This window comes from Sesamum indicum, linkage group LG14 (assembly GCF_000512975.1).
Source record: "Sesamum indicum cultivar Zhongzhi No. 13 linkage group LG14, S_indicum_v1.0, whole genome shotgun sequence".
In the NCBI taxonomy this organism is placed as follows: domain Eukaryota; kingdom Viridiplantae; phylum Streptophyta; class Magnoliopsida; order Lamiales; family Pedaliaceae; genus Sesamum; species Sesamum indicum.
This window is the reverse complement of record NC_026158.1, coordinates 922,465-947,742: the sequence shown is the minus strand read 5'-3', so window position 1 is coordinate 947,742 and position 25,278 is coordinate 922,465. Positions and strand designations below refer to the sequence as shown.

Here is a 25,278-nt window from a genome sequence, read left to right as displayed (position 1 = left end):
AAAATTTCAAACTTTATTTTAAATAAAAATAAAATATATAAACAAACACATCACATTTCAAAAATAAATAAATTAATAAATCAACTTAAAAGATATTATTGACACAGCAAAAAAATTAATGTACAAATATCAGAAATTGCGATTTTGAAATAAAAAAATCTTTACCTTATATAATTGTAGAGGTATAATTACTTAATAATTGAAGCGCACTCATGACATATTTATTTATTTTATCAAAAAGAAAAAATTAAGTCGGGTTTTACAATAGTGAAAGTCATAGTATATGCGACTTGCAATGTGGAACTTCATATGTTTACATTGAAACCAGAAGTTTACAGTGAAAAAGAATGCTTAAAAACTTCATTAGAAATCAACAGAAAAATTAAAGCCCCTAATGCATTTGAGTTTTCCAGACCTTAAACGGTAGCATAAAAATGAGTTGTGCAGAATGAATCCTCATTCCCAAATGGCTTACACAGATATAGAAGCTGATGATACAAACTCCAGTTTCTTATTCGCTCCTAACTCCTAAGTAACAGCAAATATGATAAAATCCTTAAAAAATCAATGAAAGATCAGAGAAGATAAAAGTACATTAAAGTTTTCTCCATCACTGAAAATTACATACAAATCTGACAAAAACCGGATTCTTTGTACTGCATGGTTATACCCCAAAATGTTATTTATCACTCTCCATTTCTCCATTCACAAACAATAATATGGATTTGCAAAAGGATACCACATGCTTCTCATAGATACATCACTCTGATTCGTTCAAAATCGGGACAATTAGAGGTTTCATCTGCGACAAATACACTATCGCCCACCTGCAAATGAAGAGCAGAAGCAGGGTGAATCATCAATGGTCTTTAGCATCATTTGCAAAAATTGATGCAAAATTTAGTAATGTAACAGCCAACCGCCCCCAGCGCCAACCGAAATAAAACATTGAACTTCAGCGTCAAAGTTATTGTCTCTGCTGAAGTTCAAATGGAAGCCCAAACAGCACCATAACAACTATTATTAGTCAACCCAAGGAAATTCACAACGTTCTCAAGGACCTCAGTAGTACACATGCCAGATGATTGAATAGAATCAACAAATGAGACAAGAACAAAGCACATCGCAAAGCTGAGCTGAAGAGCTCCTTGCCAGAGGGGAAGAACAGTTCATAGGATTTAAGCTTGCCAGAGTACAGTTCTCAAAAGAATGTTACAACAGAATCCAATTTTCAACATTTATTAGAATAGGAGACTAAGCCTATTCAGCATCAGATAAAGATCGGGGAAGCAGTCCAGGATTCAGATAATTCGAACTTATAATACAAGGTAAAGATTATGTGTTTAAACCAAAAAAGCGTAAGCATCTGATGAGATTCTTAACCAAATTTCGGAATATTGCCATGGTTATTTAGTGAGAAACATCAGCTACAGCAGAAGAAACAGAAGAAATGAGAAAAAGGAAATTCATGCTTGTACATACTATTAGGACAATTTGTTTAAGCAACAAGCATGCATGCATTTATTTGTTACTTAAAAGAGGGAATATGACTTACATCATCCAACAGCATACCGTGGCAGTAATAATCAATGTCAGATGTAACCTGCATTGCAAAACAGAATTAGCTCTGTGCTGAAAGAAGTTCAACTGAAGCCCAAGCAAATGTGGCAAGCAGAGAAAACATATTGAGCATGTCTAACAAGTAACAACCTCAACAGCCAAATGCAACTGCAGTTGTAAACCCTTTTCATTCCCAAGCACTAAATGAGCACCCAAACAAGCCAACCGAACAAGTGAGATAAATACTTAAATAGAAATTCAGATATTCACTTGGCCATCTTTAGATTCAAACATAGCAGTATCGCTATATTTCCTACTAGTAACAAGAACTTTCCATAACTCCTGTGGGCAGCTCTCTAGCTTAGAGAAGTATGCAACAAACTCAAAACATAAAGCCTACTTGTCCTATTCATATACATTGCTTTGTGTTGACACAAGATAGATAGCTACGAACTATGGTGACTAAAGAAGTTGTGAATGCGCAGTAGGTAACTACCACATAAAACCAAAAACATAGAAAAAAATTAAGAAAAACTACGTAAAACACATACAGATTCGCAGAGGGTCCTCTGTTGCAGCAGATCCTGGCGCAAAGGGATGCAATAATCCCAACCACTAGGAAGATTAGGGTAGTTACAAAGAACCCCATCTCCAACACACTCCCCGACAATATACCAATTGAACTGTAACTGCAACAACGAATTTGAGCCAACAAATCAATATGGAGATCTACACTTCCAAAATCAAATTATATATTCCAGATTCCAAGTGTTCTATAAATAACAAGATGCCACTGAAGAAATGCAATAGTTCCAAAACTAAAGTATTAAAGCTTATAGCAATTCAACGCGATCACGCATTGCAAAGAACCCTAAAACATTATCGGAAAAAGGTAGCAAAATAATTCACAACAAGACGAAACTCACTACGGTGGGAACACGATAAGCACCCCCAAAACTCCGGCGACCGGAGATGGTTCTGGAAGCCGGTTGAAGCTGCTGATCCGGCGTCGCTTTGATCAGATTCGATGCTTTCTCAACGAGTGGAAGTTTATCAATCGCAAAATGATGTCCAACGTGCGATTGAAACAATTTTTAATTTTATTTAAGGGGAAAAAAAGGAAGTAGTTTGGGTCTGAATTTATGTGGGCTAAAAGTCTTACTTTATGGGCTTCAGTAGGCCCAACTGTATTGAGTGTTGGGCCCAAACCTCGGCCTCATCCCAATTATTCTAAAAGTTCTTAATTACTATTTTAAAGTAATAATAGTTATGAGGATAAATTCAAACAAGAAAAATAAACCAAAAAATTTGTATGATTATGAAGTCAAAATTGTGAATGTTAATCCTAGAATTTTATTAAATAATTATTTAATGTACTTAATTAATTATTAATAAATATATAAATATAATGATGATTTTGACAAATCTCCTATATAAATCCAGAGTTTTTTTTTTTAATAAATCTATTTAAGGAATATAATTATTTAAAAGGCAAATCACAACGGGATCCCATAAAATTTATGATAATTACAAACACTCTTTTGTTATTTGAAAAATTATGATTATGAAATTAATTCGTTTAACATTTTTCCCTCATGACAGCCACTTGGATATTTATTAGACGATTTTTATTCCAGAAGGATATTTGTAATTTTTCATATAATGAGGAATATTCATAATTATCCAAATTTGGGGGAGTCCTTTGTAATTTCTTCTTCTTATTATTAAAATATGGCAATGTCTCTAAAGAGTAGTGTGAAATTAAATCTACAAAACTTTTCATATATCATAAGGATTTTAAGCAATTGACCCTGTGTGATATTACAAATGAGCAAATTACCCTATATAAATAAAAATAATAATTTATCTCCCTAGACAGAGAGGTAAATAACTCCATTTTAAAAAATATAAGAAGATAAACTACAGTATTTTTTTTTAAATTAAAAGGGTGAATTACTATTATTTTTATAGGGCATAATTTGCTTATTTATAATATCACGAAGCGATTGTTCGTATTTTTTCCATTTTACAATTAATAGTAGAGATTGGATAGGATAAGAAGAAAAATTAAATTAAGTGTAAATTGATTAATTTATTTATTCTTGATCGCAGCATAATACGATAGATTGATTAAGAGGTAATGACATGATTAGGACCCTGCACCCTATGTCTATATCATATTATAATTTATCCATATTTGAATTAATCAATCTCAGTTAATTACTCTCTCAAGTTTTTGACTCAAACACATTTTAGTCTACAAAATTTAGTTTGACTAATCCAATCCAATGCTGCACCTAAACCCCTTTAATTAATGATTTGTAGATTAATTATCGTAATTATTAATTTCTGACTCAATTTGTGACAAAGGATTAAGGTTCACACACTCCAATTACAAGGTTTTCGTGTTACGCCATAATTTTTTTACAGAGCTCGACTCATTTACACCTCTAGAATGGTGCAAGAGATTGAAGTTTGAGAAGTATATTAGAATACATGCCCAGTTTGAAATTGAGAGAGCTTGGCTAAGTTCATACGAAAGACAAGAATTAATTGGGATTATAAGAAGGTATGATCGATAGATATATAAAAATTTAAATTAAATTAAGGATAAGTTCAAGAATATATATATATATATATATCTATCTACGTCTACATGGACTAGTGCATGCTAATCGCAATCTTCTACCCTGAATTTTATCGAATTGGAACATTTTATTTTAAATTTTACTTCATCTTTTATTTCAATTAACATATACACACTTGGTGGATAAAATCTTGACAAAAAAAATGGATCTAAAGGGGGCCAAGCGCCCTCAGGTTCTGTAATTCTTTTTAAAATATACATAATTTTTTTTTTTTATATATTAGCTTCGCCAAATTATTTTAGTTGTCTTCGGCGATATGAACTCGATGCATATGTATAATTTGTAGACGTCCTCAAACTTTCACTTTTAAATTTGGCGCTAATCTTCACTTCTAAATCCGTCTCTAAATCCGACTCTTGAAGATTGAAATCTTATGACTAACATTATTATGTTTCTTGTGTTTCACTTTAACAAAAGAAGAAACTTCTGGGTTTGTATCAGGTTTCATCACACTACAAACAAATCAATTATTTTTATGCTATAAATTCAGACAAAATCGATGTGAAAATTTAAATTTCAATCCCGATTAATCAATATTTGTCATAATTTTACATATGACCAGAATATGTGCTGCAGTTTTTAAACTTTAGCAAATATTTTAACATCATTTACAAAAACAACGACTGATAGCTGTTACGTAGTTGTTATTAATTGATCTACTAATCGTAATAAAAAAAAATATATTCTTTTCTAATTTAAGTCATATTTGTCTCCATGCACGTGCATTAGGTGGGGGCAATAACATCGTGTTGCAAGAAAGTGTAAGGGATTAAAAAAGATGTTACGTCGTGGGATGGGAAGAGTCGTGTTTTTAGTTTATATATTAAATCTTGACTTGGGCGTTGAAAGTGTGAGCGCTATTTGTTTGCATGTGGAAGCAATGGTCTATAAATTGTGTTAAAATCGTTCTTTGTTTTCTCATATCCAACTCTTACTAGCTGCAGCACTTGGGCAAGAAGAAATGGCTGCCAAGAGTTTGATTTTTCTAGGACTTGTCTTTGCTATAATTCTTGTTGTCTCTTCCCATGTTGTTTCGGCTCGTAACGACCCCGGCCTCCCTCAAACTGGTGAGTACTCTCTTGCTCAAATTAAGTTTTGATCGCGTTGAATTAATTATCAACGTAACTTGTTATTATTATCTATTCGTGAATAAATTAACATGGAAAGACGTATGAGAATAATTTGGTTATAAAAATACTTATTTGATCTGTCATAAATCCATACCGAGTTGATCAGAGTTAAATATGAATTTTTTTCTAATTTTTTTTGTTAATATTAACAAATTTGGTGAATTTTGACTAATGAATGGACTTATTAATTTGCTAGATTAAAGCAAATATCAGAGATGCTAAATGTAATTTTCCAAACTACAGGAGGTCTACATGTAATTGCACCAAACCTCAGGAGAGGGGAGTGTAATAAGCCCTTTAATCTAGGAAAAAATGCAAGCAACCCCCTGTGATATTGCAAATGAGCAAAGTACCGCCTTATGAATTCTTTTTAACAATTTACCCTCTTGTATTTTTTAAAATGATACCTCTCTAGATAGGGGCTAAATTATTATTATTTTTTTATAAGAGATAATATGCTCATTTACAATATCACAAGGGAATAGATTGCATTAATCTAATAGTAAAATCAAAATAAAGATAAATTAGTTCTTACATGTCGAATCTTTTCTCGTCTTGCATAAATTTTGATTGTATTACTCATATTTGTGAAGAGGGCGACGTGCAAGTGGACGGATGGCATGACCACCACCATCACTACCACCACCACTGCCACTACCCCCACTGCCAAGAGCTAGAGGCCGACGGGGATCATACTGAGGCTCAAAGCCATGAAGAAGCTGGAAAGAAAGCTGCCAAATCAAGCGATGGTGCAGAAGTAGACGGACACTACAAGCACAAACCAAAGAAGTGCAAACATTGGCCACATTGCTAAGGTTGCTCGAAAGCCCGACTACTCATAATATATACTGTTTGTAATGACTTATGGTTAATTGGTGTTTGAGGTCAAAATAAAACTGTCATGAGCTCAGGAGAGTTCTCGTTTGATTATGGTTTGGTGATTAATATGTAGTGTTTGAAGTATTGGTTGCAATACTATGTAGTTTGGCTGTATGCATACTATTTAAGTGAATAAAGGTGTCTTTATGTTAGGTTCTTTTTTTCTTTTTGGATATTACACAAAGTTGTATTTATATTCAGATTCGGTCGAGTAGAGTCCGAACTAGAGTTTCTCCAAACGTTTATATTGCAATGGAAACATATAATAAATGTGTATTTATATTCAGATTCGGTCAAGTGGGGTTCGAACTAGAATTTCTCTAAATATTTAGCTTACCAAAAAAGTAACAATGCTCCTATTTGTTAACATTAGACATTGTTGTATTCGGTTTTCACTAGAATGTAAAAAATTATGGTGTGAGATAAAAAAAAAATAAATTATAAAGAGACACAAAATATAATAAGGTGAGGAAAAAGAAAGAAGTATGTGAGGTAAAAAAAAAAAGGGAATTGTAGGGTAAAATAAAAAAAAAGAATATATATATATATATATATATAATTATGGGTTTATTAAAAATATGAAAGCTTGTAAGAAAAAATAAATATGGGGCATTTGAGATAGAAAAAATTAATTGTAATAGCATTTATTAAAATTATGGAAGTTTGTGAGGGCAAAAAATATGATCATGAGAGAGAAAAATAGAATAGTGGTTTAAGAGAAAAAAAATAAAAAATAATTAAAAAGTATTAAAATTACTATTATGGACAATTTTTTTTAAAGAATAAAATGAACGAAAAATTGGTACGATCAATGGATTTTCTTTTATAATAATATAGATATTTACAATCGTCTTTTTTTTGGGTTAATGAAAAATAGAATAGATTTTAAAATAATTAGCCATCATGGTACATTATTTCTGCGTGCATATAATAAATAATTTTTTATATTTTAAAATATATTATAAATAATAGTAGAATATATGTAGACAAATACATTATATAAAAAGAAAAAAGAAATAAAAGAAAATTAAGATCAGTTGAAGGTCATTTTTAGTCTACAAAATATTGGTGTGACGACGTCATTAACAGCTGTTTGTGAGTGTCAATGATTTTTTTTTTATATATTAGTATAGATATAGATAAAGAAAAGCAGCACAAATAAGAGTTTGATCAAATTAGTTCGGAATAAACAAAATAAAATCAGTTCAATTACTCTTTTTACAGTAGTCTGTTCGATGTACCTTTGAGTGTTAATGGCAACGAGAGTTGTTGACCCCTAAATTATAAGTTGGCTTAACAAAAGTTGTATGTCGCTCCCAATCAACTTTTACAACTTTTGTTGATAAAATTAAAAATATTTAGTTGCTTCGTCAAATATTTCAACCTCGTTTGTTTTTTCATTTCTCATTTATATTTCCAAATATTCCCAATTTTTACTAATATTTAATTTATAATTATTTTTACAATTTATTCTCACCACAGGAGGAGTAGAACAATGCAAATATACCTTAATATGTTTAATTTTTATGATTTAGTGCAGAAATCAGTAGAAAACAAAATTACAGACAAAGACACAAAATTTAGGCTTGAATCTTTTTGAAAGTTTTGGGCCTGCGGTAGATGTAGTTGGGTTAGAAGAACTTCTGGGCTTAAGCAATGCAGAAGATCCAGTTTTTTGGGCTTTGGGCCCAAACCTCAGCCTCATCACAATTCCAGTATAAAATTTTCTAATAGTTGTTAATTTTTAGGACTTATTTAAGTAAAAATAAAAAAAAAAGGAATTTTATTTTTGTATTAATTTTTAAAATAAATCAATAAAAGCTGATTTCGACTTGATTTGTTAAACTCACGGAATCAAACTTGAACAAAAATTTTTATTCTATAAACTTTGAAGCACGACTCGAATTCGATACGATTAGTACAAAAATAAATAAATTATACTTAAATATATCAAATTACTTGAGCTTGATTTATATTTGATCTAATTAAAGCTTGTTTGAACTTGATTATATCATTAATCAAACTAAATTCAAATACAAAAATTTGAAGCTCGATAATAATTCAAACTAGTTTGAACGATATGTACTCGCCTCGATTCAAATTATTTATATGGGACTAGTTTGTTGGAAAATTCTTATCAAAATTAAGTTTGGGCGAACCGAACCAATTATATAGTAAGTATGATATGTTTGTTATGTGATTAATCATTTTACTTGAACTGTACACTAATCACATGACAAGTCAATTACACTTATCATATATTTGATTTCGATTTGATTAAACCCAACCAGAGTTAGAATTTTCTCCATTTTTAATATAGAAATCACTAGAAAACAAAAATTATACCGATGATGGGTGTCACTTATTTTCTTGTTTTAGGAAAAAAGAAGAAAAGAATTAGTGATGCAAGGATGAGAAAGTTAAGGAGATAAGGATTACACCTTTGAAAGTAAAGAAACGTTCCATGGATTCAAATTTCCATCACTTTCAGACATTGAAAGTAGATACAAAAATTCATACAACTTATGAGGTACTAATTAAATTATGCCCCACCCTTTCAGCTATAAATCGAGCTATCATTGAGTACTCATTAATTGCCCTCGTATCTATACCGTTCCTAGTCACTTGTGGGAAGAACAGCCAAGCACCTGTCACCACCGCAAACCCCACCGTCAGCGTCCCCGAAACCGCCCTGTGCAGCTGCCACCGCCCGCCCACCGCTTTCTTCAACGCCACCTCCGCCGCCACGCAAACCCCGTGTAGAACAAAGAACCCCGTTACCTCCCACGTGGGGCTGGCACGTGACATGTAATAGTAAATCACCTCATGCATGAGACCCGACACCAAGAAAGTCGCCAAGATCGCCGGTGCCAGCGCCCAACTACTCCTCCCGAGAATACGCGTAGAGATACGGCGTACGGGGTGGTATACTGTGGGGCGTAGAATGCTGGTGACCATGAGATTCCACCTACGGCCCCAGAAATCTTGAAGCGACGTGGCTAAATACGGCTCGTCGAACTGCGGCTCCAGCTCCACCCCAAGAAGGGCTCGCGCCGGCAGGGCTGTAATGGAGAGTATCAGCTCCACGCCGAGGTAGACGTGGCAGCAATACAGAGCTGTGATCAGATACGGGTGTAGAAATTCCCTGTACTTGTATAAAGCGACGATCACCGCTAGAAGGCCGCATTTGAGTGGAAGAAGAATCGGACGTTTGTGATCCGATGAGGATTCGGGAGATGGGGTCTGTTTGGTTTTGATGGGGAGGAGGCCGACGGAGATGAAACGGAGGAGGGCCAGCGGTGGAGTGGCGGAGAGAGGGCCTTGATTGAAAGAGAAGAGGAGGAGCTTGAAGTTGCCGAGCCAAACAAGGTAGAAGATGGTGGGGCCGCCCAGATGGATGGAGGAGAGGCGGAGGGGGAGGGGGGGGAAGAGGTAGATGACGGGGAGGACAGAGAGGAGCCTGGCGGCGCCGCTGGGGATCCGGGCGGCGATTTGGTGGCAGAAAATTAGAGACACGATGGCTGTTAGCCAGATCTCGGTGAGAGCTTGGATCTCAGGGTCGACCATGACTGGTTTCTTGGACATAGTGATGCTGGCATGGCGGTCGGAACTCCACTATCTTAATATATTGTCTTAAACACACAACTATGGGTCCACAACAATGCAGTGGGATGATTAAAATAGTTTTAAGACCGCTCCAGCCGCTTTTAATCAAATTGAGTCGAATAATTTACTATGATTTGTTGAATAAATTAAAATTTTAATTTATAATAAAATCGTATTGCAGCTATTGATATGATTTGATTTTGATTTAGTATTAAAAAATGATCGTTGAAATCGAAAGGTTAATTTTTTAAATTATATATATATAATAATTTAATAAAATTAATTAATTATTTAGACGATTTTAATATTCAATTAATAGAAACCCAAAATACAAGTTGTTGAACGTGTACATCGCAAAGCTCATTTTTAAAAGTTGAATTTGTTGGTCGTGCTATTTTTAAGGGTGGTTCAGACATTTTAGCCACGACAAATATTATTACCATAGTTTTATTCATGGTAAATAACTTTTTCTTGGTATTAAATCTATATTTTTGCATTGGTTTTTATTTAATTGTGATTAATAAAAATTATTTACCATAAATTTTAATCCATAACTATTAAAATTGTAGTTTATAATATTTTTTTTCTAGTGAAATTAAAAAAAGTCTGTAACTTTTTATTTTTCAAAGAAATAAAAATTAGAGATGAAAATGATTTCTGTTGGAGAAACATCACTTTCAAAAACTCATAATCAAACTTCTCAAAACATACAACAACCTTTGTAACTTTATGGTATAGCTACGGATTGGCGAGTTCATATTTGGAAAACTGATATTTCTTAACGGTCGTATTTGAATTGGCGAGTTCATATTTGTAACTTTGTGGCTCCTTATTCCTTAGGCACAAGGAGATTTTATTTGTTGGTGTAGACGTTCTGTGGAGTGTGGAGTTTTGTTGCTGTCTATGGCGCTTTCGGACTAATAAGTTTCACCTAACATCAATTTGAGTTTGCTCGATTTGTTCATTTGTGATCTTATAATGCAATCACATTCTTTGGTCGAATTGTTGTTTTTGTTGTATTTTTTATTCATCCACTAAGGCAGTCTGGTTTAAAATAATGATATTCTGCTGCCCACATTAATATAATTAATGTGTATATTTTTTTTAAAATTTGCGAACAACATATATAGTACAAAATTTGGCGATAAAACCTAAAAAAGCCACTTTATTAATTACGAAAAAAAGATGAAGTTGTTTAATTTACAATGCTCTAATTTCTGATACGCACTTCTTATAACCTGCAAATAACTAGATCAATTTGCATACTCCAGTAGGGAAGATTAACCCCCGAGCTCTCTCGACAACCTAGTTGTGTTACATGTCAATCTCGTCATGACTCCTAACTTCAATTTCTTTTCAGACACACTCTATAATACTCAAACTACAAATACGTACGTATGCATATCTAATGTTGTAACTGTCTGGACGAAAATAAACTAGCGCAACAACTAACAAAGAGCTCAGACTCGCAGAACATTTTGATGAAAATTAAAGAACAAGATAAACAAAAAAAATAGGTAGAGAAGACTAAAATGTTGTTGATCGACAATGAGTAGTTGAGGTTGAGGTTGTCCGAATTGTGCAACCTATGTGGAGGGCCAGTCTTTCTGGATGTCGAAAGTGTAGTTGATCTCTAGGTAGCACTTGTTGTCATCGTCAACGAACTGAGTATGCAAAATGAAAGTATAATATTTTCAGGATGTACTGATTTTGGCATGTAATGACATATTTTTTGTTTCATGTAGCACATGAACAAGAATAAAAGCAAAATATAATGAAAAGCTATCTAGACCAGTAATTTAGATCGATTGTTGTAAATTGATATTATATTTTATGTTATACTTTACATATACACGTGGTGTATGTTGAATGGAGTACAAGATAATAGTAACTTGGTGCAGAAATATATTCGATATAGTAATATACCTTTGATTTTGCTGAATATGATCCTCTAGCAAACATTCCAGAGGGAGTAGTCTCTTCCGGCATTTCATGTGTGTACGGCTCTACCTGAGGGCTGAATGTTCCCAGCATTTCTTTCGTGCTATCAACTGTGCATACATATGAAATAAGAACTATAATTTTCCCACACATACATGCAAGAAAGTATCTTAAGACTTGAAATTTAAATACACTCTCTCTGTCTCTCTTTTTAATTTAATTATGACGAAAACTTAGAAAAACATATATAAATACATACCTTTGAGTCCGGTCTTCCAGACAGTATTAATGTACTTGAGGCCACAAACAATGTCGTTGTTGACCTTAATGGAAAATCTCAGCCGGTAACGGCAGCCTTCCTTGAGTGTAAACCACAATCCTTTAGGGTTCTCACCCTCTGGGATTGGTAGCACGATGTCTGATCGTTCCGGAGATAGGATTGTGAGGCTCAAGATTTTTACGTCTGGTTCTTGGTTCTCTGAAAATTCTCAAGAATGAATCTTTCATAAATACATTAATTCAAAAATTTTACACACGTGTCACATACGTAGAGTAGAATATAAAACGAACTATAAGCACAAAAGTAAATAGAAAAAACCTCTATTTTAAAAACATGATATGCTATATACATATATATATATATATCATTTTAAAAATATCACGATTTTTCTCATGATAATTCTCTTTATTAAGAAAGGTAAATTACGTCCACACTCACTACGATTGAATCTAATTATACAAACACATTTTATCTTAATCTTTGCCAAAAGTGCAAGTCAACCCCAGATAACATAGTTATAATTACAAGTATATCTTCTATATATAGAGATAAATTTTACAAGTACACCCCTTGAGATAACCTAATTATACCAACACTCCCTAAGAGATGTACTTGTAATTTTGTAGAGAATGTGAGTGCTTATATAATTAGACTGTAATCTCAACGGAATATCAATGAATTTGCTGAAAAAAAAAAAAAAAGGGGGAAAGGATGGAAATGGAATTACCTTCAACAACAATAGCATCAACACTTCCAAGAAGTTGTTCTTTCCACCTCCTCAAGCTCTCATCATCCTAAAATTAATCAAATGAAAATCCATGCAAGAATTCTACATGCAATAAGACCAAAACAAACTAAGTAATGATGTCATGATCATGCATGTAAGTAAACAGACCTTATCCTTCTCAAGATGTTCTTTGATGCTCACTTTGGGACCCAACTCAATGTTAGCCGCCAGTTCGTCATCATCCTCAGTTGCGTAACTCGACGGCTGTCTGCTTATCCGCCCTTCCGAATCAGACGCTACGTCCGGATCTTGCGCTCTGTTCGACTCGCTGTCTGAATTATCCATTTCCTTCTTCTTTCCATCAGATTCCATCCTCGTACGTTCATCCAACACAAAACACACTACAGCTCAATATCCCCCAGAAATCCTATAATCATATATACATCACAATATTGCCCCCCCTTTTCTTTTTTCAAAATCAAGAATCAATATATACATACATACGTACCAAGAAAGCTGGGAAAATTGAGACTCTTGGGGTGAGAGATTTGGAGATTTTAACGTTGCATGACTTCTGTAAGAAAATTAAACTGCATGCAGAAAGAAAAAAAGAAAAATGATGATGAGCGGGTGATTAATTGTGATGGGAAAAGGGTAAAGAGTTGATGGTTCTTGATTTGTGGTGATCCGATGTGTGTTAAGGGAAGAATGTAGTGCAAAATTTGTGTGCAGATGGATGCGGTTTTTGCATGAAATTATTATATATGAGAAGCGGAATGTCGGCCAAGAATTGCGCCCTTTTACTCTTTCTTCTCAATTTTTGGTTGCCAATCAAAGGAAAGTAGTTATGTCCAAGACCCCGTTGATATGGAAGAAATCCAGAAATCCCCCGCCAAAGATTGTGATACACGTGCATTGACCGCAAGTAGGTCTATAAACCCTATCCTCTCCCGCTGGTCAAGCTTAATCCTTCTCCTGCAAGACCATCAGGAAAAAATGACAGGATTGCCACAAAGAAAGAGGCCAGAAAGCGAACCTTGCTAAGTGCATGGTCCATTTCTCGAGAAGCACCCCTCACTCCCCTAGTCCGGTCTTGTCAGAGGGAGGGGAAACCCCAACAGGGTATCCTGCCTGTGTTTGGACGCAGCACAATTGACCACCTGAAGTCAACGATAGCGAGAATCGAAGCTCGCCGAATAGTAATTTAGAAAGCTTTGCCAGAAGAGTCACACTCATCAAGTAAGTCATGCATGACCAACCACTTCCTTAGCTGCTTCAAAATTCCGACAGCAGCTCAATTACATCGAGCCTCTCCAAAGTTTCTATGATCAGAAGGCGAAAAGAAGAAGCTTCACCTAGTCAGCTGGTCTTTTTTGCACAACACAAGGGATGCGGTTAGTTGAATCGATTTCAAAGGCTTGATAAAGCTTTGGCATGACGTACGCGTGGGAAGGTTAGCAAGGGAAGGAGGGTGATTGTAGGGTCTAACCAGCTGAGCCTCTCCGACTCCGCTTTAGTCATTAAGAAGCCGATGAGCCAGACCGGTGAAGCAAGCCAACCGATGACCCGACTCACTCAAAGAATGGATGAGAAGCATAAAATCCCTGTAGATCGTTTCATTTTTCGTTTCTCGCAAGCAGGAATCGAACCAGCGCTAGCGGATCAAGTCACAAGCTTATAGACAGGGAGAAGTGGAGGGGTTTGATTATTATTTTTTAAATAATAATTTTATTTTTATAAATTATAATTATAATAATTATAATGTATTATTTTTATTATAAACAGATTTATTTTTATAAATTGTAATAATTCATATAATATAATTACATCCAACATATCATTCAACTCATTTTCTAAAGCGACATAGGACAAAAAAACTCCTAAAAAATATCTGATTGGCATTGTCATGCTATTTTTCGATTAAAAATTAAAATTTCGGCCACCGGAGGAGTAATATTAATTTTGAAACTTAATAGACTTAAAAAATGGATATAATTATCAGACTCAAATCAATATTGAGAATATTTAACGGACTGAAAAAATAATCTTTTTCATATGAAATTTTAATAGGCTTAGGTTGATTGGAGGGGCATTCCAGTTATTATTTTTAAAAAAAATAAGCTCAGATTGACCAGGAGCAGTGTGACTCATTATTCATAACATAGAGTTAATTTTTTATAGGAAATTTTTTGATATTTTTTCATATCACATAGGGTCAAAATGAATTTAAATCGTTATGTATATATTGCATGCATTCTATTTTAATATTTTTAAGTGAATTGTTTTTTTGTTTTAAATTTTATTGTAATTTCTGTTCCATTTGATATTTATTTGGGGGGTGGTTTTATAAGATCAAGAAAGATGCTTTATTTAAATTGAATCTACCAATATTTTTTTCTTTTCTTCATGTTATAGAAATAACAATTAAAGATGAAAAAATAAAAATAAATTTTTAGGTTGAGGCGTGGATATTTCATTTATTGTACTTTAGATTTTGCTAAATTTAATTTTTAATAACTTTAATGAGAGATATATATATATATTATAATATTAAAAAAAATACCCTTTACACTCATAAATAATGATTAATAATATCGTTGCATTAATTTTTAAATATAATAATTGGATTCTTAATTAAATAATTTTAAGAATTAATTTTAGTGAAAATGACCCCACATATAGAAATCTTTTATTGTATTGACAATACCTTTATTTATCGATTTATATATTTTATTTTTATTTATAAAATATCTTAAAATATTTATTATATATATGGAAAAACAACATACCACTAGTTTAAAAAATAAAAGTGTATTTCAAAGGTAAACAGAGAAGACAAAGAACTAATACTCATATTTAACCTAAAAACGTACTTACATAGTGTTTGTATTTATTTTTTAAATATTTTGTTGTATTTTATAGAGATAAATAAGTATGTATTATAAATAGTATATATGTATAAATTTATTTTTAGATATAATTTAAAATAAGTATTGTATGTTTGAGATTGTGTTTCGGGAGAAAAACTATATATTATCAAATTATATTTTTTATATATATATTTATGTCAAATAAAAAAAAATACCAAATAAAGTGTTTTTACATGAAGGTAAACATGGGACGGTGCATTCTGAAGATGGACTGAAAATAAAACCAAATGGCTTTGTTTGGTTTTGTGTTTTCGCATTTCCCGAGACAAGATAAAATACACTCAATGTTTGTTTTTGTATTTTTACACCTTATCTGCGTGTTTTTCTATTTTTCAACTTTCTATATATAATATATATACACATTTATATATATATATATATATACATAATATAAAACAAACATGATTTGACAATAAATAGTAATTTTTGTCTCCCAAAAGTACAACATTAAACATAAAATACTTATATATATATAAAAATATATTGTTTGACAATGAACAGTAATTTTTGTCTCCCAAATCTCAATATCAAACCTACACCACTTATTTTAAAATATTTTAAATTTTCTCAAAACACAAATCCAAACACATAATTTATTTTCAACACACACTCACTTATCTCTATTTTTCTCTCTGTATTTCTAAAACACAAAACAAAACAACTAAAATACAAATCCAAACATAACGAATGTTTTCTTAACAAATACATAGGTATATTTCTTCTTTTGTTTTTTCTTATTCCGCACGCTGATGGAGTGTATCAATATGTTGCACCTGCAGTGCCAAAACTGCCACTCGGATTCAGGATAATCCTAAGACGTGCCTACTTTTCATTGGCTCCTACAAGCCACCGCGAAACCTCGTCTGTGACCCAATCCTTTGGAAGGGCTATTTCGTCATTTCAGCATTGTATGAGAGAGAGACATTAAAGCGGAGAGAGAGAAAGAGAGAGAGAGAGAGAGCGACAGTGGAAATCGGACGGGCACGCAAATAGAGAGAGAGAGAGAGAGAGAGAGAGAGAGAGGGTTCGTTAGTTTCTGGCTGCTACTGTAGAAGCAACAGCAGGGGAGTGGCAAATTGGTTAATTGATGAGTGAAAGAGGGCCAGCAGCGACGCCGGCGGGAATGGTGGTGACGGAGCAGCAGCTTGCGGAGGCCTTGGAGTCTCTCCTCGGCGAGACCAACGCCTTCGCCTCCCTCAACGGCGTTGTTCAGCAGCTGGAGTCCAATTTCGGTGTCAATTTGAGCCACAAAATTGACTTCATCCGCAGCCATATCCACCATTTCCTCCTCCGTCAGTCCCAGTCCCACAATTTCATGCTCCTGCAGAAGGACCATTTTACCCTCCCCCAAAACCCCAATTTCCACCCCGCTCCCTCCTCGCATTTGCCTCCGAGTTTGGCCGGGCATCATCCTGCGGAAGGTTACGGCTTCTGCCTAACCTCCTCACCTCAGCCACAGTCCTCGCAGCCTCCGCCGGCGCCGGTGGTGACCAGACCTAATGTCACTGCGGCCAGCGTCTCTGCCAAGGAGAGGTTGGTTTTGAATTTTATGAAATCTCTTTTATTTCCCGTTTTCTGGAAAAAAGTTGGAAAGTTGGTTATTTGGTTGCCTCGGATATTCTCGGCTGTTCTCTGTGTTCTAAGAACTGCCCCGTCGATTTCTCACCAACCAAAGGGCTTGCCGTTCCTTGTCTTCCTTTTTTCCCCTAAAGATTCACGTCCTAGTTACTTTTCATGTTTCGTGGGTTCAGTTGCTTTCAAGATCATGTCTTTATGCTGAACGGATAGAATCCTCAAATTTAAACTTTCTTTTGTACGGGTAACATAATGTTGTTACTTTTAGTTATGAAATAAACTGAAGCACGCAGAATCAAGGTTCTTTTGGAGGATGGGGGGTGCTGGGACGAGGACTGATGAAAGAGTTCGGGAATGGTGTAATTATGTTCTGTAGTTTAACTATTCCTTTACCAGGAATGGTGTAATATATTTCTGAATTCTAATGACTCCTGATTGATTGTCTTCACGGCTTGTTGGATATAAGTAGAAAGTAGTTGCTCCACAGAACAAATTCTTTTTTAAACTCTATGTGTTAATGGTGTCTCTGCTGCTCGAAGAAAAACATTTCCTTCTGCTAAGAATTCCTGGAGAGTCTGCCCCTTTTCAGTATTATGGAGGACTAACGTATCAAAGGAACACATTTACTTTGTGATTGGCAAAGTTCTTGATAGTTCTATTTTGTTTATTTTCTATCCTCCTTGTCAAGTAGAGCTGCTTCATCAATGTATATTTAATGATTGATTCATGCTAAGACAAGGTGTAACTCTGTGTGATCATTAACTGACTGGAACTTCCTGACCCTTTTGACATCAAAATGGAAATATCTCTAAATAATTTTTGCTCTTTTGTGGTAATATATATTTCTTTGGGAGTCTAAAAATGCTATTATGAATTTCGGTTGTGCAAAACTGTAGATTATTAATATGGTCTTCAGCATTGCCTCGTTAGTTCCGATCCTCTTATTGTTTGTATATGTACTCTTGTAACAAGAAACTGTTCATCATACCCTTAAGCAATGTAGAAATTGTGTTTGCGGGCTCCATGAATGATGTATCCATTTAGGCATGGTACTTTGGCTGTTGATTTGTTTTTATACCATTCCGAATATAATTTTGACCATCTATGTGCAGAACCACGCAGTAGCAAATTTAGCAAGGATTTAATTCTCATAAGCCTTCTTGAACCTTCCTTTGAAACTGCTGGCATTCTTATAGCTAATTACTATAGACTAATGGTTCCATGTCTCTGCTTGCACCAACTTCTGCAGCGCTCCAACGGGGAAAAAAAGAAGAGGTGGTCCAGGAGGCCTAAACAAACTGTGTGGTGTTTCTCCTGTACTTCAAACCATTGTTGGCCAGCCAACCCTGCCTAGAACTGAGGTTCAGGAACAAACTTTTTCCTTGCTTCGTTGTTTTTCTCTGAGAACTACAGTCCTCCTACAAGAAGTGCTCTTTGCAGATTGTGAAGCAGTTGTGGGCTTACATAAGGAAAAACAACCTTCAAGACCCAAACAATAAAAGGAAGATAATTTGCAATGATGAGCTCCGCCTGGTATTTGAGACTGATTGTACTGACATGTTCAAGATGAATAAGTTGCTAGCTAAACATATAACTGCTCTTGAGCCCACGAGTATGGATTTGAGTATCGATGTTCATTTCATGCTCGCCTTCCAGTAACTTCCTTTCATGCTTATGATAACTTAATAAAACTATATTTTATTCTCACAGAACAGACAACTCAAAACAAAAAGAAACTGAAGGTTGATGTTGAATCTGAGAAAAACACTGACGACCCTGTTCCAATTGTGATAATATCTGAAGCACTTGCCAATTTCTTTGGAACTGATGAGAGGGAGATGTCACAAGCAGAAGTGTTAAGGCAGATGTGGGAGTACATAAAGGTTCACCAACTTGAGGTATGTAACAGAGTAATATAATACTAAGCATTGTCTTCTTTGCTCAACTATTCTCCTAGTTTGGCATCATCCCCAGAATGAGATATTTTATTTTCACTTGGCAGCATTCCCTGTATGCTTGAAAGTAACTTTGGTTTTGAAGATTTATTCTTTGCTTTTCTAAGAAGCAAGAGAAATGTCTCTTCAGTCTCTTTTGTGCATGTTTTCTGTGCTGTGTCTCCTACAGGTTCTTCACCCATAACGTCCAGCTTGATGCACTTAAAACCATGAGCTAAGTAGCATATGAAATCCGTAGTTTGTAATTTCACTTATCTGTGTATCTTCTGGTACTGGGTGATGGCGATCTCTTATGTGAATTTTTTTGGAAACTTAGTTGCCCAGTGCCCTTTTCATTATCTTGAAATGTCTTTGTTCCTATGAGCTTTTGCTTTTCAGTATTTGCTCTCTATCTTTCTGAGAGGCTTCTTTTTGTTATAGGATAGATTAAGTAAAGAAGTAAGTTACAGTTTTATGCTTCAAAATGTTTTTGTATTCTGCTTCTGTTAGGATCCTTTAAATTCAACGACCATCCTGTGTAATGCAAAACTACAAGAGCTTCTTGGGTGTGAAAGCATTTCAGCATTGGGGATACCTGAGATGTTGGCACAACACCATTTATTCAAAAAATCATGAAGATACACTGACTGGTAAGTAGAAGGTACTAATCAGTGCTGCCTAGTCTACTTGTTTGCTACTTTCAATATAATTCACCGAGTTAATCAGTAAAACAACAAGGAGACTGTAATGAGTGATTTTTTCCTTACCAATTCTATGACCGCAAACTTGAATATGATTTCTACAGAACCATGTTATATTAAATAGCACAATTGTTTTCTCCGTGGAACTTTCTTAGGAACATTTATGAAGGATATGTAGTCAAAACACAGAATTCAATAGCATCCAAGGTTGATTTCTGATGGTTTATGTTGTACTTTGCAGATATATGATGTTAATGCTAACTTAGTGCGTTCTAACATCATCCCAAATGCTTCCTGGGGAGAAGGTTCCATTGACTTCTTTCAATTGTTTAGAGTCATGATTGTGGTGGTAGAAAGTTATGAGGTAGGTTAATTATGAATAGACATATCCCTTGGCGAATGGCAAGTTTATTGTTGGTCATTATAGTTCCAGACCTATATTCTTGCATGTAGGGACTTTCCTACATGATGTAATATGCTCTGACGGTAGGAGAACCAGCTGTATAAAAGAACATTATAGGCTACTATTCTGGTTGTGTAGATTGATGTATCAACTCTATGTCCATATCGCTACAATATAGTTTATATGCTTGCTGATCTCTTCTTTGAAGATGCTTTGACAACCTTTTCTCGTTAACGACTGGGCTCTTGTTGCTTACTTGTGTTGCATGTAAAATTGAATTATGTCTTTTGTCTTAAGAGTTTGCCTTGGTTGTTAAAACTGTCAAGTCAGTTTTCTTCACTCAGGGGAAGCTCATTCAAAGTGCTTTCCTGAAAAGTTACTGTTATATTTGCCATAGGGTTAAAAGCATACTGTGAGCCATTGGTTGCTAGGTTCTTTGTCACTTCAAACAGAGAATAGTCTTCAGATGGATGGCTACTGAATTACGAGCTGATGTTTGTGATGTTATCCTCACCGTTTATCCTGTGGAAGAGAGGTTCAACAAATATGCTATTTTTACATGTTTTTCTCTTGATGCTTTCAATTTAGTACGTCAACAGCCTTTGTTCACTGGTAACTGGTAAGGCAAGACGACCGTGAACCTTGCTGTTTAGCTCATTTCCGACTTCTCCTGCTTGAAAGACGGTAACAACCACCACTGAGAGAACCCTTTTTGCTTTGATATCACTTCATTACTCTTCTTTTTTCATTGCTTATTCTGAAAAGTTGAAGTTTCTAATACGCTCACTGCTTAGAATGGTGATCCTCTATCGTCTGATCGCTGTATTCCAACGGACTGATCAATGTTGGCAACCACCGAAACTGGGGTTTCACGTGCCCACCTGGAAATATTCTCTTAACATCACGGGCTCCAATAAGGGTGAATTTATATATCACGAAACCTGCCTTAAAGGTAAAAGTAAAGGGGCAAAAGTCCAAGATCATTTGCCTAATTGCCTAGCTGGGTCCTGGGCTCACATGAAGAGATTGTACCAAACTTGTCTGATTCTCAAACAGATTCTCCACACACCCCACTATAAAAAACCCACATTCCCAAGAATTAATCCCCAGACGTAATCCGGAGACTTCAATCAGAATGGGTAAGCCAGCAGCAGCAGCCACTCCATCCACTATCTGCAACGTCAGCGTCTCCGAACTCGTAAAGTGCCTACCTGCCATAACCGGGAAGTCACCACCTTGGCCAACCAAGAGTTGTTGTTCTGTGATCTCCAAGGCCAACCTCCACTGCTTGTGCAACTACAAGTCCGAGATCAGCAAGTTTGGTGTAGATCCCGCCAAAGCCTTGGCATTGCCCAAAAAGTGTGGGCTGAAAGCTCCTCGCGAATGTACCAAGAAGTATTTACGTTAATCAAACGTTAACGTCTATACTTGGTCTGGTTCTCGTGTGTTAAATACTTTTACCATTAGAGTCGATATTTGCACGTCGGGAGCGATGAAAGAAATATAACTTATTAATCTTTCTACTGTAGTCATTACGCAGAAAACAAGTTGTGTTTGTGAATGTTCTGCTTGATCGTTTCTTTGAGTGGTTGGGTTGGGCGGGTTGGCCAACTTTCGGCCCCCTGCGGATTTCCTTTTGTATTTGCACTTGAAATAATGAAATTTTCTATTCTAGTTTTTGGTGCTTTTATATTTCTTATTTGTAAATATAATTATTATTAAGCTTGAGAATATTGTAAAGTATTTGATAAAAAAATTGGGAAAATTATATTTAACAGCTAACCTATAATTTGTTAACTAATTATTTTTGTTTTTTATTAATATAGATAGATACCACTCCTAACAACAAAAGAATAAGGTAGTTCATATAATGATATTGGCGTTTGATGAGGGTGTCCGTGTAAATAAAAAAAAAAAATATGAATGGTTTGTGTTAAATGATATTAACGTTTATGGTGGGTATATTTGTAAATATCTAAAAGATAGATGTGGTTTTTATAAATATATTATAGATCATGGGTGTAAATGTTATTCTAAAATTTTTAAGGGAGAAAACTCACAAATTCGTAGAAACTTCTTCCAAGCTCTCATTTTGACGGCTTATTTGCAGCAGAAAATTTAGAAACTCTCAAATCATTTTCAATATTTTAATGAAGGTTTTTGGTATTTTGACTGTTATTAATTATAGAAATCTCTGTCATATGATGTTTAATTAGAAATAGACTTAGATAAGCTCTTGAATTTTTTGTATAAAATTCTACTATGCGACGCATAAAGTATTATTTATAAAAATTTTATAATTAATATATTCAAAATTGAAGAAGTCTATTAAGAATTTCTTACTATTCTTTTACAAAACCTTATAAACTTCTAATATATATATATATATATATTATCTTTTACACTATTTTATAAAAATATTTATTAAATATTTTCAATATCTTATAAGCTTTCAAACACGTCTACATGTCGCCCTCATCATTGTTAAATGCTGGTGTAAAAGGGCCACATTCACGCAATTTGAGTCCAGCTGTTGTTGGGCTAGGTTTCACACAAACAGCCAATAGCTTTCATATTAGCGGTGTTTGAAAAATTATAATAAACTCTCAGATATTGTCTTAATTACAGATATTTTTCATTATTTGAAAAATTATAAATATTTTTTTGAAATTATAAATATCTTAATAAATACTTACAATAATGAGCTCTCACAATTGAATATTTAATAAAATATTTGTAATTTTAGAATAATATTTATAATTTTTCAAATAATAAAGAATATTGTAATTAATATAAAATTTAAAAAAACTCATTGTAATTTATCTTTTAAAAAAATTATATATGAACACTGTTTTGTTTTTTTCCATATAGTCTTACTCTTATTCCATACCTAAACCCTTGATTTTGACCAAAAAACGGATATATATATATATAAATATAATTTTACAAAATTGTATGAAACGTATTGTATGAAACGAGCAGATCAATTCCGTGAATGTCACATCAGCTAACAAAAATAGAAAAATCCCCAAATGTCTATGTCAAGAATTTTTGTATTTTAATTAGACATTGTTTTAATGTTGTCCGTTTCTGTCGAGGGGTCATTTACAAGACCTAATAAAAGTAGATTGAGTCTTCAATCCATCCATGATTTGGAGGATGTGTTCAGCTATAAGTTTTTCTAAATATTTTATAAAATATTTCAAAATTTATAAGCTCTAAAAATTGTCTTTCTCTCTCTCTTTTTTTTTTTTTAAAGAGTTTGTAAGGTTTTAGAATAAAATCTCTTGAATTTAGATAAGTTTTTTTTTTAAAAATAATTTACTCAACTTATTTTAAAGCATCTTATAAGTTTTTTATTTTTAATATTTAATAAACAAAAAATATACTTAGCAACACTTCACACTAAAACCTGCTAATGACACCGAGCTAGTCCAGACTCAATTCCATCCTATTGATGGCCCGACTAACTCGATTAATATATCACCAACGCTTCACACCTCAAATGATATGCCAACCTTAGAACATATCAGTAAGGGATAAACCTGCCAACTAAAATTTTCTGATAGAGTCAGTAGACAACTACTTCCCCCTAATCGGTCACTTTCCTATTAATGTTACAGATTTTGATCCTATTCGCGTAGGACATGAATGACATGTAGCTCACTCACACTCATTCTCTACCAAACTCACTATTCTCATAATATTCCACACGGTATTTATGCATTTTACATCAAATTTGTTAGTTCTTGATGCGGTTTGCGACCTCGCTGGGGAGAGAGGAGGTTTTGGAGTTTATAAACCACTCAAACTCTTCATCTATAATCAATTTGGGATGTTTTTCAACATCATCAGCCCTCCAAACGGACGGGGAGCTTGGGAGGGGTACATGGCCATGTTCCCACATATGGCACGAAGGATGTAACTTACGACGTACGAGGTATTGTCTTCTATAACTTCCTATGAGCCTCAATAGTTTGTCCTAAAAAAGCACCTCACTAGGAGGAGAAGGTATTAGTGCTTATAAGCCACTTATAAATTCCTCATCTGCAGTCAATATGGGACGCTTGCCTACAATTTTCATATCTTTTTCTTACTGTTCTTGTTTTATTTTTTTCATTAACCCAAGTACGAACTTAAACAACAAAGTGTTAACTCCTATTTTACACTTTAAACCCACCAATAATTTTAAAATGCTCCAAAAACCCTTCAACTTTATGATACTATTGAACTTGGACAATCATCTACTAGGATTTAAAATGGATCAAAATTAAAAATTGGGGCTAAGTTATCAAACAGCAAGCCAACTGTTTGTTGTCACCCACTACTTTGTGAAACTTAAATTTCACAAAATTAAATTCATTTAAAAAGTCAAAATCTTGATGAATTAATTTTTGTGTGTGAAATTCATGTATTTGACAATTTTGATGAATTAAATAAATTGAGAAATGAGAGTCTTTGGCGGGCGATAAATAAATACTTATTTAATGGAAAAATCATCCGATGCGCAGCATCATAGCTCTCTAGTCATGTTCCATCATAAAGATCATCACATGCGCTGGAGACATCATACATCCACATCTCATTGTAATGTAAGGGAAACAAATCAAATGTGGAAAAAGTGTACGTCCTTTTTTGGAAAAATTACGAAACTTCCCAATGAAATTTCCCAAATTGTAAAGACAGCCCATGTGGTTTCCCAAATTATAATTACCTCCCATGACGTTTCGCATAATTATTAACTGCCTTTTTAACAAAATAATCAAAACAATTAAAATTATGTTAGCCAAAACATCGATTTCGATTTGGCCAAAAAGTTTGCAAAAAATATTTGGATTTATAAAAAATTTGTGCTATAATCCAATTTTACATGACTAAGATTTTTTTTAATATTTTAAAATTACTTAAAATGATTATGTTATTGTGTAGACTTCAATTTTATCATAAATATTTACAAAATTTAG

General features: G+C 34.0%; 5 protein-coding genes across 7 annotated transcripts; 2 read left to right on the top strand and 3 right to left on the bottom strand.

Annotated features, from left to right (window-relative positions):
* LOC105176649 (V-type proton ATPase subunit e1) lies at positions 406–2,654 on the bottom strand. The gene is made up of 4 exons (XM_011099518.2): positions 2,487–2,654; positions 2,112–2,249; positions 1,556–1,603; positions 406–827 (listed from the first exon to the last, which is right to left on the bottom strand). Exons 2-4 carry the CDS (start codon positions 2,207–2,209, stop codon positions 761–763), a joined length of 213 nt encoding a protein of 70 aa, XP_011097820.1. The 5' UTR covers positions 2,210–2,249; positions 2,487–2,654; the 3' UTR covers positions 406–760.
* Positions 5,116–6,376, top strand: LOC105176648 (endoribonuclease YSH1-like). Its single transcript, XM_011099517.2, has 2 exons — positions 5,116–5,275; positions 5,932–6,376. Exons 1-2 carry the CDS (start codon positions 5,170–5,172, stop codon positions 6,150–6,152), a joined length of 327 nt encoding a protein of 108 aa, XP_011097819.1. The 5' UTR covers positions 5,116–5,169; the 3' UTR covers positions 6,153–6,376.
* On the bottom strand, positions 8,660–10,023 carry LOC105176647 (long-chain-alcohol O-fatty-acyltransferase). The gene has a single exon (XM_011099516.2). The coding sequence runs from the start codon at positions 9,800–9,802 to the stop codon at positions 8,741–8,743; it is 1,062 nt and encodes a 353-aa protein (XP_011097818.1). The 5' UTR covers positions 9,803–10,023; the 3' UTR covers positions 8,660–8,740.
* On the bottom strand, positions 10,969–13,571 carry LOC105176646 (rho GDP-dissociation inhibitor 1). Its single transcript, XM_011099515.2, has 6 exons — positions 13,280–13,571; positions 12,940–13,198; positions 12,772–12,838; positions 12,024–12,242; positions 11,750–11,874; positions 10,969–11,487 (listed from the first exon to the last, which is right to left on the bottom strand). Exons 2-6 carry the CDS (start codon positions 13,141–13,143, stop codon positions 11,410–11,412), a joined length of 693 nt encoding a protein of 230 aa, XP_011097817.1. The 5' UTR covers positions 13,144–13,198; positions 13,280–13,571; the 3' UTR covers positions 10,969–11,409.
* LOC105176645 lies at positions 16,645–21,382 on the top strand. Of its 3 annotated transcripts, XR_002288283.1 has the most exons (7): positions 16,645–17,234; positions 18,526–18,637; positions 18,717–18,888; positions 18,987–19,174; positions 19,721–19,860; positions 20,712–20,998; positions 21,109–21,382. XR_002288283.1 is itself a non-coding variant. In XM_020698851.1 (6 exons), exons 1-5 carry the CDS (start codon positions 16,789–16,791, stop codon positions 19,844–19,846), a joined length of 1,044 nt encoding a protein of 347 aa, XP_020554510.1. In that variant the 5' UTR covers positions 16,645–16,788; the 3' UTR covers positions 19,847–19,860; positions 20,712–21,382. The 3 variants fall into 3 exon arrangements, 2 of the variants coding, with proteins under 2 accessions (XP_020554510.1, XP_011097816.1); XM_020698851.1 differs by having other exon boundaries at positions 20,712–21,382; XM_011099514.2 differs by lacking the exons at positions 20,712–20,998; positions 21,109–21,382 and adding an exon at positions 20,153–20,534 and having other exon boundaries at positions 16,646–17,234.

Excerpts from the sequence above, each read along its gene's own strand:
- LOC105176645 (XM_020698851.1), top strand. The coding sequence starts at position 16,789 with ATGAGTGAAAGAGGGCCAGCAGCGACGCCGGCGGGAATGGTGGTGACG. Across the intron at positions 18,889-18,986 it reads AACTGCTCTTGAGCCCACGA|AACAGACAACTCAAAACAAA; the intron begins GTATGGATTTGA and ends TTATTCTCACAG. Across the intron at positions 19,175-19,720 it reads TAAAGGTTCACCAACTTGAG|GATCCTTTAAATTCAACGAC; the intron begins GTATGTAACAGA and ends TGCTTCTGTTAG.
- LOC105176649 (XM_011099518.2), bottom strand. The coding sequence starts at position 2,209 with ATGGGGTTCTTTGTAACTACCCTAATCTTCCTAGTGGTTGGGATTATT. Across the intron at positions 1,604-2,111 it reads AGAGGACCCTCTGCGAATCT|GTTACATCTGACATTGATTA; the intron begins GTATGTGTTTTA and ends TTTGCAATGCAG. Across the intron at positions 828-1,555 it reads ACGGTATGCTGTTGGATGAT|GTGGGCGATAGTGTATTTGT; the intron begins GTAAGTCATATT and ends CTTCATTTGCAG.
- LOC105176647 (XM_011099516.2), bottom strand. The coding sequence starts at position 9,802 with ATGTCCAAGAAACCAGTCATGGTCGACCCTGAGATCCAAGCTCTCACC.
- LOC105176646 (XM_011099515.2), bottom strand. The coding sequence starts at position 13,143 with ATGGAATCTGATGGAAAGAAGAAGGAAATGGATAATTCAGACAGCGAG. Across the intron at positions 12,839-12,939 it reads AACATCTTGAGAAGGATAAG|GATGATGAGAGCTTGAGGAG; the intron begins GTCTGTTTACTT and ends GATTAATTTTAG. Across the intron at positions 11,488-11,749 it reads CATATTCAGCAAAATCAAAG|TTCGTTGACGATGACAACAA; the intron begins GTATATTACTAT and ends TTGCATACTCAG.
- LOC105176648 (XM_011099517.2), top strand. The coding sequence starts at position 5,170 with ATGGCTGCCAAGAGTTTGATTTTTCTAGGACTTGTCTTTGCTATAATT. Across the intron at positions 5,276-5,931 it reads CCCCGGCCTCCCTCAAACTG|AGGGCGACGTGCAAGTGGAC; the intron begins GTGAGTACTCTC and ends ATATTTGTGAAG.